Raw genomic sequence first — 15129 nt, 5'->3', positions numbered from 1 at the left:
ACTTTCTGACTGTATATAGTATCTGGTTACAGTGATGGAGAGTTACTCTCAACTCGTATCTATATTTTCTTTTCCTTTCTACATTTAATAATAAATAATAATAATAATAATTTGAAACTCGGGTATTGAGCCAATAATAAAAGTAGAAAGGAAAAGGACATAATTATGGAAACGAGTTAAAAGCTAGTTGTTGCACTTTCTGACTGTATATAGTATCTAGTTACAGTGGTGGAGAGTTACTCTTAACTCGTTTCCATAATTATGTCCTTTTCCTTTCTAATAATAATAATAATAATAATACATCCACCGTCCAGGAGCGACACTGACTCACGCTGCTATCTGGTGTTCACGAGGTGTTTGTCGCGCTGGAAATAGAGCGTCTCTGTAAGTTTGTATCCCTGGTGATGTTTGTGCCTGGAGAGCACTATATAAGTGGTGCTCTTCAGGCACAATCTTCCTCAGCCTACTCAAGCTCAACTGATGAGGGGTGAATTCCCCGAAACACTGTGTATTGAGCAGGGAGTGGTGCTTTCTTGCAGGTTTGCCGAGTCGAAGGTTCGATGGACTTCTCGTGTGCTCTGGATGGCAGTCGTGAGTCAGTCAAGTGTCAAGTAAAGTCGGCGGAATAGCGCGAGCTCCGGTGTGGGGAGCAAACCCTTTCTTACAAATCATCGCCGAAGTCGCAACCACTACTTCGTTAATAATACATCGCGTGTAATAAAATAATATTATATCAATGAAAATTGTATGCCTGTTCCGCTTCTGTCTCACATTGAGTACCACGGTAAATAGGGTATGTGTTACTGAAATAGTTCTTTCCATTTGATCTTACTTAGCAAGTTTGGAAAACGGAAATTGTGGACCCCGTTGCATTCTCAACAGAGGGAAGTGAATGAGCGTTTTGCACAATGCCACCACTAGTGATGAGCCATTGACCGTCTGGGCAATTGCTTGCTCTCTGTGAGACTGATGAAGGATTTGTTGATGTGCAGAATAATAGATTCTCGACCTCAACAAATGCATCTACTTCAGCAGAATGAAGCCGAAGTATTTCCAGGTTTAAGCGAAATTCCACAAGTATTTCCGGGTTTAAGCGAAATTCCATAAGTATTTCCAGGTTTAAGCTGGGGACAGGATTAGATTCCGAGATCTCCTGAGGACTAAGAAGTGCATGGCATCGTATAAAATTATGCGAAGAATTCAGACCTCGACCTTTTTCACTGGCCGGGTGTTCATATAATAATGAATTATTGTAATAAACTGGCGCCTTCTGAAATAAAGATAATGGTTTGGCGATAAATGGTTTGGTGTCAAGTGATGTGATGAGAATATACTCAGCGATAAATTTCTGTGCGTGTGGCCATGCGTAGTGAGCTGATTGGAGGTGGGTTGGGTTATTGAGTGGAGCTGGAAATACGCCAGGCAGATGTAAAGCTGAAGTTTGAATGAGATCAGTCGGATGGCTCGTGGTGACTTTCTGGAATAAATTCGAAGGTGGGGTGGGGTGAAGGGGGAGGGGAGGTAGGACAAGGGAGGGGGAAATGGTAGTGGGGAAATATTTAAGTCATTGATTGTTTCAATAAATAGATAATCTGGGGGAGGGATGCAGCTCTAATGTTTCCGGCCGTGGCCTGATAAATATTTGGTTGAATATATTACATGGTTATGTGAGGTATAAATAATTGCTAAAGTACTTGTATGCCTTTCACGCCACAAGTTCTCTTTTCGCCGCAGCTCTTGGCCAGCTAGAGGTCTTAGTGACTAAGCAGCGGTGAGCTGGTTTTTGACACTACGCCAGCCACACAGGTACTGGCGTACTTTGATTTTGCTCTGCGCCTCATTCACGATCGTATAGATGTTCTCTACTCTCCTGAGCACATACTGGACGAACGCAGCCATATCCTGATGCGCGCTGCGAGAGTGCGTGCACGAGAAATCCGGGTAGTCTTTGGACAGTTCATCCTGAAGGAGAAGACGACAGAATAGCAGAGACATTCAGATTAGTGAGCCTTCCCCAAAGGTCTGCTACATCCCGATGATCAATCTGTACTGCGCGCCTGTCCAGACGTACAGCGCAATGTTGATCACAGCGTTCATTCTATCTACGCTATTGCACATTACTTACCAGTGACACTACACCTCTAAGACCTACATGTAGTATCGAACACAAGTGAACCTGGGAGAGGTAAAATATAATTTTTAACAGCTCCTGAAGTAACATAGTTGCCACAAGACTGAAGAGTTGCGAACGAAAGTTGTACTTATCGCTTACCCAAGTGAGTGGAGGTGAAATGGTGGCGACATCAGACTCATTCGACAGGAAGTTTGAGAGTGGATCGTGGTCTGCACTGCTGTCGTCCACTTCATTGTGTGTGGACGGCTGCTCGATCAGGCGTGCACATGTGTGCCAGTTTCGGTATTTGTATTCCTCCACCTTCTTTTCCTGCGAAAGACAGTAGTGCATGTACAAGTAGTTTGAAGACAGCACGGTCAATGCACAGTGCATACATGTACAGTGCGTATATGTACATGCAATGAAGTATATGTATGTTTATCGCCTTCTTAGTATTTGACCCCACTAATTTCCCTGATACCTAAGCGGTCAAATATATCGCGTATTTGACTGCTTAGTCAAATACACAATATATTTGACTACTTATATTTGACTCCTTAGAATTTCTTGGACTTAGAAATTTTCTCTCCAACTTAGAAAAAGAAATTTTTGAAGAAAGCAGAAATACACAAGATGGGATTTGAACCCACAACCATGTGGATCACAGTCACTCTTCCTCACCACCCAGCCACTGTGCTACCGATGCTGAACCTAGTTTAAACAATGACCTTGATCCTGTAATGCCGTACAATGCGGTATAGGCTATAGTATAATACTAAAATTACAAGGATATGTCGTATATGAAGAGAAACTATTGCGTGGAGAACACGATAAATAGATTATAGACCTCATAGTTGGTCTATACAGGATATATAGACCTCGTAAAAGACCTCGGGGGACCTCGGTCTTTTACTCGGTCTATATATCCTGTATAGACCTCCTAACCGGTCTATAATCTATACGTACTGAAGTATATGTACTGAAGTATATGGCTCTAATTCATGCAAAGGGGTACGTCTCCAGAGGGCGATACGCACCAATACTGAGCAGAAAAGACCCAGTGCAATGCTAAATCAAGTTTTTCACTGCTCCAGCGAATGGAACAGGGGAAAGTCTAAAGAACACAATACACTGTCACCATCAGGACTCGAACCAGGACCTTCGCTTGAGGCCAGCAATGCTTTAACCACTGAACTATGTTGTAGCTATCATCCAAGCAGAGACTAAGTAACAAGCAACATCTTTACGGTTAGTACTTTTGATAATCGTCTTTCGTGTACTCACCAGGCCTGGTAGCAGTTTCACACAGAGCGAGCGCCTTATCCTGATTATTGCCCGTCTTGTAACTTGACGTTGTGTACTAGTAGTACTTTGGGTGGACGAGGGATCGTTGTCCAGACACTTCTGCCGTTCTTGGGCCTCCATAAGCATGCTATGTGTTCCATTGCATAGATCCAGCAGGGAGTCCCTTACAGCAGTCAGGTATTTCCCCGTCTGTAAGCCGACACAGGAAATAACGAAAAAACGTAGACATTGTGCAAGGGCCTTCTACTTTGGAGGATGTTGGGTAAGCAGTACACTTCAAATTCAGTCAGAGTGCACAGCTACAGTCTGCCACTCCTGAACAGCTCGTGGCTATAGTAACCAGTGTTGACAAGGTCCGTGTGTTTTGGGACTCCACCGTACACAGGCTGCCGCGTTCTACCACACAACACCACTACTAATGGATTCTCAAGACTTCACCGGCAGGCAACCTGACAACACAAATCCAATTCGGCCAGGTAAACCCTGATATTCCGTGTTAACTCTGATACATTCTGGACCGTGTTTGAGCAGGAACACAGAGCATAATGAGTGGAAAACTGAGAGACCCACCTGATAGAAATTCTCAGTATCTGAGAGATCCTTGCATGGCCAGCTGGGCAGATGCGTGTTCTCCAGATCGTACAGGCGTGAGTTTCGGCTTCCAACTAATACTTCACCCGCGAAGTGTTGACGGCTCTGTGATCACGTGCAGGCAGAGAGACGAAATGCAGGGAGTAATTAGCACAATCTTGGAGGTGCCTAACCCAGTACAGTATCAGCACACTTCAAAGAGTCATGGAGTGGTATGCTGGTGGGCGCAAGCAAACAAGCAACTTCGGGCCTGGTTTAAATCTGGCTTTGGAAAATTCATTTTTCATTGCTATCAGGCTCGGCCTCATTTCCTCTGTGCCGTGCTGATGAGTCCATAAAAGGACGAAACAGTCTGGCCGCAGATTAAGCAACTAATACTAGAACGAGCAACATCTGCAGCGATTCTGGTCTGCTGTTTAGAATTGTGGTCATTCATTCATGGAATTTGAAGTTCTCTCAATCCTTTCACAACTTTATAGCTAACCCGCCATTATCACCAAGAAATAATAATAAGTTTCATGTCAATCTACTCATACACACACCCTCTCTCTCTCTCTCTCTCTCTCTCTCTCTCTCTCTCTCTCTCTCTCTCTCTCTCTCTCTCGCTCTCTGTCAAGAGCTACATGTGCATGTGTATCTTTGGCTACATGTAGATGTACATGTATACCCAAATATATACTGGTAGGTATGTCGAATGAACTTTTCAAAATTGCCTATTCCTAGACTAGTATCCTCGACCAGAGGCGACCACCTGTCCGAAGAAATGCTGCGGACATCTTCTAATAGAATGGACGTCCCTGGGGCTGGGTAGTAAGTGTACATGTCTCTGCAGCGGGTGGTCTGATGCAGCAGTTTTAATTAAACCCTTTCACTGCTCTTCTTTTTCTTGTGATCTCTCGCTCTCTCTCTTCTGCTGGATGTGGCCAGTGCATGTACATGTACGCGTGAGTGGATACCCAAATAGCTAGCAAATACCCGTGGCGTCATGATAGACGTCACCGCGAGTATATTCTCCTTGCACTGATCGAATGTCAGTCTCTTAGACGACCTGTCAACGTAACCTACTGCACAGTACACCCAGTATGACAGCAAGGCCGGCGTCTGGACAGCCTCCATGTGTACTGCCCGCCCAGAAACAGCAGTTGACACCATGTGCCATTCATTTGCGTATAGTGTTCTGAAAAGCGGCCTGAGCTAATGACGGTATTGAGAATGGCAAAGTCAATCCACCCTAACCACAGTCGGGGCACAGTCAGGGCACAGTCGGGGCTTAGACACGTGTACATCATGATCTTATACTCATTGCGTCGCTCTCTTCGCTTGTATTTCAAACTCGCGCCCAACTCCCATTGCGGCTGAGTCCGCTATGATATCCAAGGCTGAGTGCGCTATGATTGAAATGCAGGGCTGAGGGAGAGTGGTTCACCTTTCCACATTGGCGGCTTCCCTGTACAGCCACATTACACATGTGCCTGACGGCGAAGGATAGCTTCTCGTGCCGAATACGGTGTGCAGTTCTGCAAACCATTCGAATGTTTGCAAGCTGTGTCTACTAGTACTAGTCGTGGTCAAAGAAATCCGACCCACGAGTCAAAAGTAGCGGCGCGTTTCCACTTCAAACTACATCATGCATGTTCCCAAAGCTGATCTGAGGGACGCAAGGGCCGCATAAGCCTTGGCGCTGCTCTGGGCCCGCGGCCGGTGGGTTGGATTTCTTTGGCTTCGACTGTAGTAACTAATCTTGATACGCGTACCGCTTTTGTGAATCTTGGTCACATGCCGCCAACACAACTGGACAACTAGATTTTCGCTTTTCACGTGTACAGAAGGAAAAAAAGGTGCGTTGTTTTCTGGCACACGAACATGTAACATGTTGGTGTTGCAAATTAGTTCACTACTGTTCGCCGACTTGTTACCGCGTTCCGGGCACAGGTCAGTGACGCACATAGCCGCCATCTACATGCACCTGGTCTGATCTGGTTTATATACAGTCATGTGGAAAGTCTAACACACTGATTGATGTCTGAAGACAATGTTGAGCGGTCGCCATAACTAAACAGTGGTAGAGCATTGCTGGCCATAAGCGAGGATCCCTGGCTCGAATCGGGAGGTGGTGACGGTCAATTCTCTTTCCGACATTGCCCGTTTTCAACTCCGTATTTGTGGACATGTGCGTGTATATGATTGTAGCTATCTGCCCGTCGTGACAATTCATGCAATGGAGACATCCTCGTTTTACTCGTAGTACATATGCAAAACAATAAGACAAATTCCACACGTCTGAGTAACTGGCTGTTCGAACCAGGGAGTGAATAAAGAAGTTTCTCTGCCTGCTTCCTAGGTTACTACTTTGAACTACACTGCACAGGTAACCAGGTAACCAGGTCACTTCGCTTACATACAGTCATGTACATGAAGTTATTAAAGCATGATCTGATGAAGGGGCAGTTGAGTTCACTATGTACATCTATAGTACATGTACATCGACTGCAGGTGCAGGTACTTACATGATGGGATGCTATTTGGTGTATGGAGGGCGTCTTCAGCACGATTCTTTCGTAGGTCATATTCTGCGTTTCGCATACGCTCGTCAGGACGACTCCGCGATCGACTTCCACAAACGCTGCCCACGCGCACCCATGGCTGTCCGCGTGGTCTTCATCCGACCTGGCCTTCCTATTCGTGGTGTCGTCGTACGCCATACTCATCGTAGCTAGGTCAGGCGTCGTCTCCTGCGCATCCGCGTCCGACACGGGCACGACCATCTGCTGCGCTCCGCGGTGACCGGAAGGCTGGATTGACTTGGCGCTGACCAAAGTAGTAGTAGTAGTAGATAGCATCATGAGCAATAGCAAGGTTAGGGAACTAGGCAGACAACGCGAGGCATGTCCGCTGCTCACTGCGAACAGGCGAATAGAAAACAGAGCACCACCACATCGATTAGCCATGCTACTGGCTGCTTGCGCGAATACCAAGCACTTTACTGAGCAGAAAGCTCGAGTCAAGAGTGAAGGCAATGTTAGATAAAGCAGCAGTCATAGAGCGAAGGGATCAAGGTGTGACAATGATGTGACTGACTTGCAGTGACTATTGAAACGCACTTTATATAGCATTAGCAGTTGACACGCTCTATAATTCGCGCTGTTTGTCGGTTAACCTGCTCAAGCTGTTTATGATGTCGGCGTTGCAATTCCAGTTCGCTCTTCACTACAGAGCCACTGCAAGGGATATACATGCAAGTCCGGGACCCATTGTCAACTTCGGTAGGTAGTACATGTAGTTCGTGTACATGACTGTATGATGTACACATTGCGGACGTGCGCACACAAGGCACGTGTACCGGACCACAAAGCAGCTAACGTACATGTAGGCACAGGCATTAGATAAATTTATTTCATGCTGTCAAACCAACAACAATATGTATGTAGGCACAGGCAAAAGGTACGTACGTGTACATGGCAGTCGTACGCACTGATCACTGAGCTTTGCACCAGCAATATTATTAACATTATTCATGAGGACTAAAGTAGGCATGCCCAGTAGTTTGCAGCAAAGATCTAAGAATCCTTCGAATTTCACTGTGTCCACTGCCATGCCCATTACAGGTCACACTGCCCTGGCTGATTTTCAGACACTATAGTGTACAAGTGAGATGGGGGGCACCATGGCGGCTAGTAGCACTGCATAAACATAAGACCGCCGGCATTTTCTGCGGAAAGTAGGGCCGCTTAGAAAATTGTCGTTTGTGTCGGCGATTCGCAATAAGCGGGATATTTCAAGACTCCACCGCATTCTTGCGAACAAGGTATCTCTTAGCGCGGAGTGGGAAGATTTCTAGCCATGTTTTGTGACATGGAAGCAAAATAAGAGCAACAATAATTCTCGTTTATAACCACTGAAACAATCAGTTATGCTACTACCTACGTCGCAGTGATTCTGCTGGGGCTCCTCCGTAGACAGCAACCTCCTGCCTGCGACGCTTTGATGGATTCATTTCGGCTTGCAGACAGCCTTTCTGGTATTGCGTCCTCCCTTAGGGGCACCCTCACGCTGCCTCTGTCACTGTCACTGCTGCCGTCCTTAGCAGTGTGACTGCTGCAGTCACGTAGGAGTGGCTTGCGCAGAGCTGCGAAGGGGGCTTATTAGTCTGGTTTGTCTGTATGTTCTCTCAGCTGCTAGCGAACAGTAATACCCCCAGGTGCGCACACACAGCTAAAGGTAGCACTAAAGATTAGGAGACTTGCACGCCTGTCAAGGTAGCCGATCGCGGATCAACTCTACTCTACACGAGGAACAAATCCTGGAACAAGTCCAACGTCAGTGTCTGTCTGGGCAATGATCTTGGCGTGACAAGCGATGGCACCTTTTTATACTTTACAAGAGGTCTGGAAATAGCACTCTAGTCTGTGGCTGAACATGTCACCCGCCAATATTATTCTTTCCCAGAGGAAGAGGAAAACGAATGTGTAGATATTTGTAGAGAGTTGATTGCCTGACTGCAGTCTAGTGGGCGGGGGATCCCTGAACTATTTAAGAACTCCTGGTGGTGAAGTATTGCTGAGAAGAGCCTCTAATACAGGCTGGAGATGAAAAGGTCTCCTTCAAGTCTGATCATTCCTACCAGTGCAATTCTGAAGCATAGAATTCCACTAGTATTTGTCTTGGCTGATAAGCGACGGCCCAAACAGATTTCTGTAGCGATCTGGCATGTTTGGCAAACTTGCGGACAATACATTATTTATTGGCTCAATGCCGTTTTCTGCAACTAACGTTACTGAATAACATGCAGCTCACTGTTCGTTCCTCTTCCGAGGGCAAAAGGGACGGCGATTTAATGTACGAATGGGTGGGTACGCTAGGCGCTCGTGCTATGACATCACCAAGAGCACCTTACATAATGCAATTTTGCCGACAGGATTGTATATAGACCTGACTGTAGCCATTGTACATGCATGTGTGTTCACGGACTGCCTTATGCCTAGGTAGATCCTGGGCCTTCTCATTCAGTCAATTCATGAGGCACGCAACACCCAGGTTGGACAACGGGATGAGCCCGCCACAGATGCAATTCAACTGGAGAGGCACCTGACAATGGCAGCCCGTTGACCATACGACCTCGGATATAGGAAGTTTGCGCTCCATGCATTCATACACGCGCTGAACGAAAAAGCAGTCCCCATTCAAACGTCTCCTGACGTGATGCATGACTGCGCAAGAGTGCATTGCTACTGTCTATGAGTGCGCTGTTGCTGCTGCCGCTGTTGAGTGTTGTCCAGGATTGGGACAACTACAGTTCGAACACTTCGAGTAACAGCGGTAGCGATCATTGTGGCTCATTTCATTTTAACTAGCACGCGCTGTGTTTGCGCAGTTCCCGCCAAGATCCTGGCGAAGCCAGGCGACAGCGCAAACGGACCACTGGCGGTGAAAGGGCAGCTTCTGTTTTGCTAGTTTGACCTCTTTGCGGCTAAATATCATGCAAGCGTCTTGCGGGGTATATACCCTTTGGCGTGCCTCCCAAAGAGCGGATATAGAACCGGAGAAAGGAAACTGCTGCAAGGGAATGCTTGGGTGGTGCGACTCAGTCCGACCAGTCGTTTCTACGGGGTGCTTTGTGATAAGACATCTCGTTGATACTGTGGTTGGTGTTTTGGCATAATTATTGTTCGCGACTGGCTTTCTAATGCTCCAGGAGCGACTGCGCCAGAGTTACGCAAACCAAACCGGTATTGCTCTATGTGGTGGGTGCAGAAGCCTGGATGCATTCCAGTCAGCCTGGTCGACTGCGGTCCCTTCTGAGACGAAACGACTGGCAAGGCCTGGCGGAAATCCGCTGGCACGTCATGCAGTACTGCTGTCAACGAGCCTGTCAAACCCTGGATTCCTCTGTCCCGTCGTGTACTGCCTGCCTCGTGCTGCACTCCGCCCAGTAAGTACGACACTGCCACTGCTACCGACTGATGTACGCAGAGGAATGAGTGTCCTAGGACCAGGGAAGGGGTTTCATGACCTGGCATGCTGCATCGATCTTTGACAGACAACCGATCCATCATCATTATTATTGATCTCTACCCCAAGAATAGAGGCTCTTACCACCGACCAGGCATTACCGCGATAGAGAGATACATGTGGATAGGTAGAACGATAGAGAGAGAGAGAGAGAGAGAGAGAGAGAGAGAGAGAGAGAGAGAGAGAGAGAGAGAGAGCACGATAGACAGAGAGTGAGTGAGTGAGAGAGGCAGGAAGGCACGTGACTCTAGGCAACGTCGACAGCTTGTCGTGGCACGGACAATCTTGAGCAAAAACCAGAACTGTCCTGCTTTGGCCAGAATGGGTTGACGTCTGTCACTTACAGCAGACTCGAGTCAGGCTAAGGCATACTGATCGGATGATGTTCTGGACCGAGAGAAAGCTCCATGCGGCATTTTTGTAATGTATATTTGTCCCGTATAACATAGTATGGACTTTAGCAGGCCGCAAGCCAAAGGAAGCTGACAGTACAGTTCTGAACATGGACAGGCACGAACGCAGCAACCGCTAGAGCGTACTTGTAATGCTGCACGCAATCATGGGTCCCATCGATTTGCACAGATACTGAGATAACCTGGCAGAATACTGCTATGCTGCATTTACACCGTGCATGCCATATGCGAACGATTTGCCTTCTGAACTTAACTGACCAAAAAGGAGGTATCGCATTAAGCTTTGTTTCTGTGGTGGGATTTTCCCTCGATTTCCCCCAAAAGGCAGTCCGCAGTTCAGTTGTCGGACCACGTCAGCCCTAGAACTATGTACGGTCCCAAGTGAAACTGTGACACTGAAAGGCATGTCCGTATGTCGTCTGGAGCAGATAAGAGACTCGACAGCATGGGCGTACGTGCATTCTCGTGGAAAGCAGCTGAAATAATTAATTATACACAAGCTTGGCTGAAGGCTCCTCCTGTTCGAAGATGGCTTATGGTACCATCGTTATGACGAGGATAAAATCGTCACAACTATTAGGTCGACAAGCTGCTGCCCAACCTCCTACTCCAAGTCGAAGACACTCTATTACCCGCTCGGCCGGGGGCAATGTCTAGCTTGGGAAATGCCTGAACAACATGCTAGGTGAAAACATAGGGGCCACATCGTTCCATTTGGAATGTGTGCAAGACTCTTTGGGGTTTTCCCTACTTCAAAGTAAGTTTGTCGCCATATGTATTCTGAAAAGTTACGGACATTAGGAACCAGAATGAAACGCCATGCTCCACACCTAACTCAACTGCTGCTTGCAATAGCGTTTCTGGCACCACTAGCACAACCCATGCCTCCACTTCACACGACAAGGCACAGCACTCCTGCTCTGACACTCACCGGAAGGCGCGCGCCAAAAGCAGGACAGACGTCAATCTTTGGCACGGTGCACCGTCTGCTGTGCATGCAGCTGCAATACTCCCAGGCACTTACCAGCGCTGAAGTTGCAATGAATCCCCACCAGTAGTGGAACTAGTCTAGAAACGTTAGAAGTGAACCTCCTTGAATCATGGGGAGCCCAAGTCCTACTGGTTAACGCGAGAGCTCAGTAGCCATGAAGCTACTGTAGATAGATCTAATCAAAACGGCTGGAACCATTTGCAGCCGTTCCTTTTAGGAACTGCCTTCAACACATTTATGTCTAAACCAGGAAACTGGAGACCGCCATTGATGGCACCCTGGCCTACTGTAGTGTAGACACTTGGGTACGCACGCACTTTAGTTACAATGGATGCGACACAGGGTGTCTGCGAGTGCGAGGCACAAGCTGCAGACTTACCTTCTGTTGTTCCGTAGGAAATAGCCATCCTGTGTGATCCACGTGACGACACGATGAGAGGAGAACACGCACACTGGCTGGGGAGAGATAGCGGCGCGAGTGGGAAGCCTCCAATTCAGGTGCCAGACGGGATGACACAAGGCAAGTAACTAGTCTGGCACTCAGGATTCTTTCCAATACTAACTAGTACTATGCTGGCCAAAAAGAACGACAAGGGGATGTCAAGCACGGAAAGCTCGTATACTATGTGACAGAACCGGATGTGTACAAAGTAAGGTTGTTGCCTGAACTGTTGGTTGCGTGGTCGACTCGACTTCAAGACGAATCTGTGATCATCTGCTCAACGAAAAGTTCTTTTATACGTATTGTCTAGCGTTAGTGTGAGTGGAACAGGGAGAGAGGGAGAGAGGGAGAGCGTGCAGCGATGGCGGCATACTATGATGGTGGCCGCATAGCAACCATCAGCGCCGAATGATTCGCGTGTGGCAGCCTGACGGTCTGGGCGTTTGACATCTGTCAAGTGCAATACAGCCTACAGACGCTTGAGTCCGCGAACGCACAACAAAAATGACTGAACGCCGGACGTAACACGCAAGGCTCGTGAACTTAGCAACATTCTGATCCGTAGGCGACTGGAGTAGTAGTGACACTCCAGATCCCCGGATTGGACCCCAACTAGTGCCTTGCCAGTGAACACCGGAGTAGTGACGGAGCGAGCCGTCATCGGTCCAGTCATGGGCTGGCCGGCAGTTGGGATTGGCAAGGAGTTATCACAAGACCCTGCTGTACACGTACACCTCTCTACACTGCACTGGGCTCGACTTTTGTCATGTCGCAGTACTCTCTTGTGGTGCACGTGTGTTTCTTGTAGAACTCCAGTGTAATAATGTCGTGGGGGCATGTCCACAGCCTAAGGTACTAGAGATATGAGTCGCTTGTTCCGAAAAGAAAAATACTGGCACGCCGAAGAAAACAGCCGCAGAAAAACCTGCAATGTTTGCCGGAAGATGAGCGCCATGTTTTCTTGCTGATCGCCTGTTCAAATAGCATGCTGCACGGTCAGGTTGTGTCTGCTGTGTCGTCCCCGTGTCCACACCCTAGGCCCTGCACATATATGCGGGCAACGACTTACGTGTGCCTGTAGTCAGTCCACCCGTTGCACCCGGCACCTGTCGAAAAAGACACGTTTAGTGAGTTTGTTCTGGGCCTGGGAGATAAACATGTCGTGGCCATGGACATCGTGGCACCGTACTCAGCATGCCCGGCCATCTCCTGAATATCGATATCCTATCTTCCTAGGAAATTTGCCGGGAGCAAACAGCGCTGAGATGACACTCGGTTATGAGAGTAAGCTTGGGGCTAGGTGGTGGCGAAATGAGCGTCCCCAGCGTACCGTGCATGATCATTCCGATGCTGCCTGCAGAACAGTGCGACTACAAATAGCATACAGACACTATCCACATCCACTACATACCAGCGTGCTGTTATCTGCCATCGTACTTCTTGCTATGATAATCACGTACATGTACGCACGCACGCACACACACTGCACTGTGCTATGAAACTGCAGATATCATAGTTACGCCATTGGTGACGGGGTTAAAATTGATGTGCGACTTGCTTGTTAGCTGTCGAGTGTCGTGTATATTCTGAACACTGCACTGTGCTAAATATAGACGACATACCATCCCCTGAATCCCATCATCACCCACGTCCAGGTCCAGAAGGCTGAAAGGGTACGAAATGGAATACTGGCTTTTAGACTAATCAAAACAGTCGTAATCTAACAGCTCCTTGAAACACTATCTATTTGTACATGTATCCTGTGTTCTGCTTTTGTGCATATTGTATCCATGTACCATGCAGGTACATGATAATGATTGTACATTGTACATGAAGGTCCCTACTTGAATCGAATACAGCCGCATGCAAATGCTTACAATATAGTAGTAAAGCCATTTGTACGGGCAAAAATGAATTACCAGGTCCACTCCACTAGTGCACTCGCTATGCACCCTGGCCAGAGCAGGTGTTATGTGTGGCTACAATAGTACATGTACATGTCATCTGCCACTTCCCGTTCCGCAGCACAGCATCCACTCACTCCTCTCTTGCAATCTTGCCTGCAATCCGCATCTCCCCCCCCCCCCCCCCCCTATTATACATACACGTCATGTACACATACTCGCTACTGGAGAGCACCTCCAGCGGAATGCACACCCATGTACCCAGCCGATAAACGCTTCTTATGAAGGCTCCGCAGCCAATTTTGTTACATTCCACGGCGAGTGTCGGTCTGATCGATACATTAAATTTGGTGAATGATCGAGCCTATAGAAGAAGAATGAAGATTTACGACGCATCGTGAATCCCAAGAAATCATTTTCGACCATGATGTCACATGAGATACAGGTGCATGGCTGATCCAGTGTATACATGTACACAAAACTGTTTTGGGCATCTTTGACCGGATGCATTTCCAGCACAAGTTGTATCGTTCGCTCCATATTTGATAGCGCTGATATCGCCCATGCTTGGGGACCCACGGTGCTGGCGATTAGGCGGAATCCCAATCGAAAACCAGACGCGCTTTTCCTGTTCTTTAGGGAGAGCGAATCACGTGAACGAGTGCGTGTACTTCCGCCCGGCTATCCTCGGGCAGTGGCAGCTGCTAGCCATACTCATACGCGTGTTTCGTGCTAATTAGAATTGCCTGTCTTCGTCCCACTAGCCCAGATATCGGAGATGAGTGATGAGGAATGAACGGGCATACTCGATGCGCCCTACTGCTTGTTCCACTCCTAGACCCTAATCGCCAGTCAGAGTATTTCCAGTGAAACGGGCACCAAGGGACGCCAAAGCAGCGATCATCGGAACATCCAACACCATTAACTCCCTTGTGGAAAGTTTTGGAATTGCTCACACTTCCAGACCCGACCCGACCGAGTGTGTTGTCTAAACCAATGACTGATCATAGAGTGTACCTTATCACTGCCTGCAATGTTGTAAGTTCATCGCTTCGTCCAAGGCCGGTCGTCGAACTTCATTTTTCACCCCCAAAACTACAGAGAAGTATTGCAACGATTGGATATTGACAGCTTGACACCTTTACGCGTGCCACTTTAGACCACGGCTATTTAACACACACCCTCATTCCAGGCTTGCTCAAAACGCGTAGGCTAGCATTGCTCGTACTCCATGACGGATACCATGGATACCGATCTATGTTTGCTACATTATGTCAATATCTCCTGTCATCCGTGTCTATGGCAACGCGTGCACTGCTATGCCCTAGTATGCGCTGCATCAATGACAATGTGGCGAGTGT

The 15129-nt window shown here is 47.7% G+C and overlaps 1 protein-coding gene across 2 annotated transcripts; it reads right to left on the bottom strand.

Annotated features, from left to right (window-relative positions):
* Positions 1 to 855: 855 nt before the first annotated feature.
* On the bottom strand, positions 856 to 12100 carry LOC135822939 (uncharacterized). 2 transcript variants are annotated; one of them, XM_065335779.1, is made up of 6 exons: positions 11802 to 12100; positions 6517 to 6908; positions 3989 to 4114; positions 3398 to 3607; positions 2273 to 2443; positions 856 to 1962 (listed from the first exon to the last, which is right to left on the bottom strand). In XM_065335779.1, the coding sequence occupies exons 1-6, from the start codon at positions 11827 to 11829 to the stop codon at positions 1762 to 1764; spliced, it is 1128 nt and encodes a 375-aa protein (XP_065191851.1). In that variant the 5' UTR covers positions 11830 to 12100; the 3' UTR covers positions 856 to 1761. The 2 variants fall into 2 exon arrangements, with proteins under 2 accessions (XP_065191851.1, XP_065191850.1); XM_065335778.1 differs by lacking the exon at positions 11802 to 12100 and adding an exon at positions 7934 to 8365.
* Positions 12101 to 15129: the final 3029 nt, after the last annotated feature.

This window comes from Sycon ciliatum, chromosome 8, assembly GCF_964019385.1.
Source record: "Sycon ciliatum chromosome 8, ocSycCili1.1, whole genome shotgun sequence".
In the NCBI taxonomy this organism is placed as follows: domain Eukaryota; kingdom Metazoa; phylum Porifera; class Calcarea; order Leucosolenida; family Sycettidae; genus Sycon; species Sycon ciliatum.
This window is presented reverse-complemented; position numbering and strand designations above follow the sequence as displayed.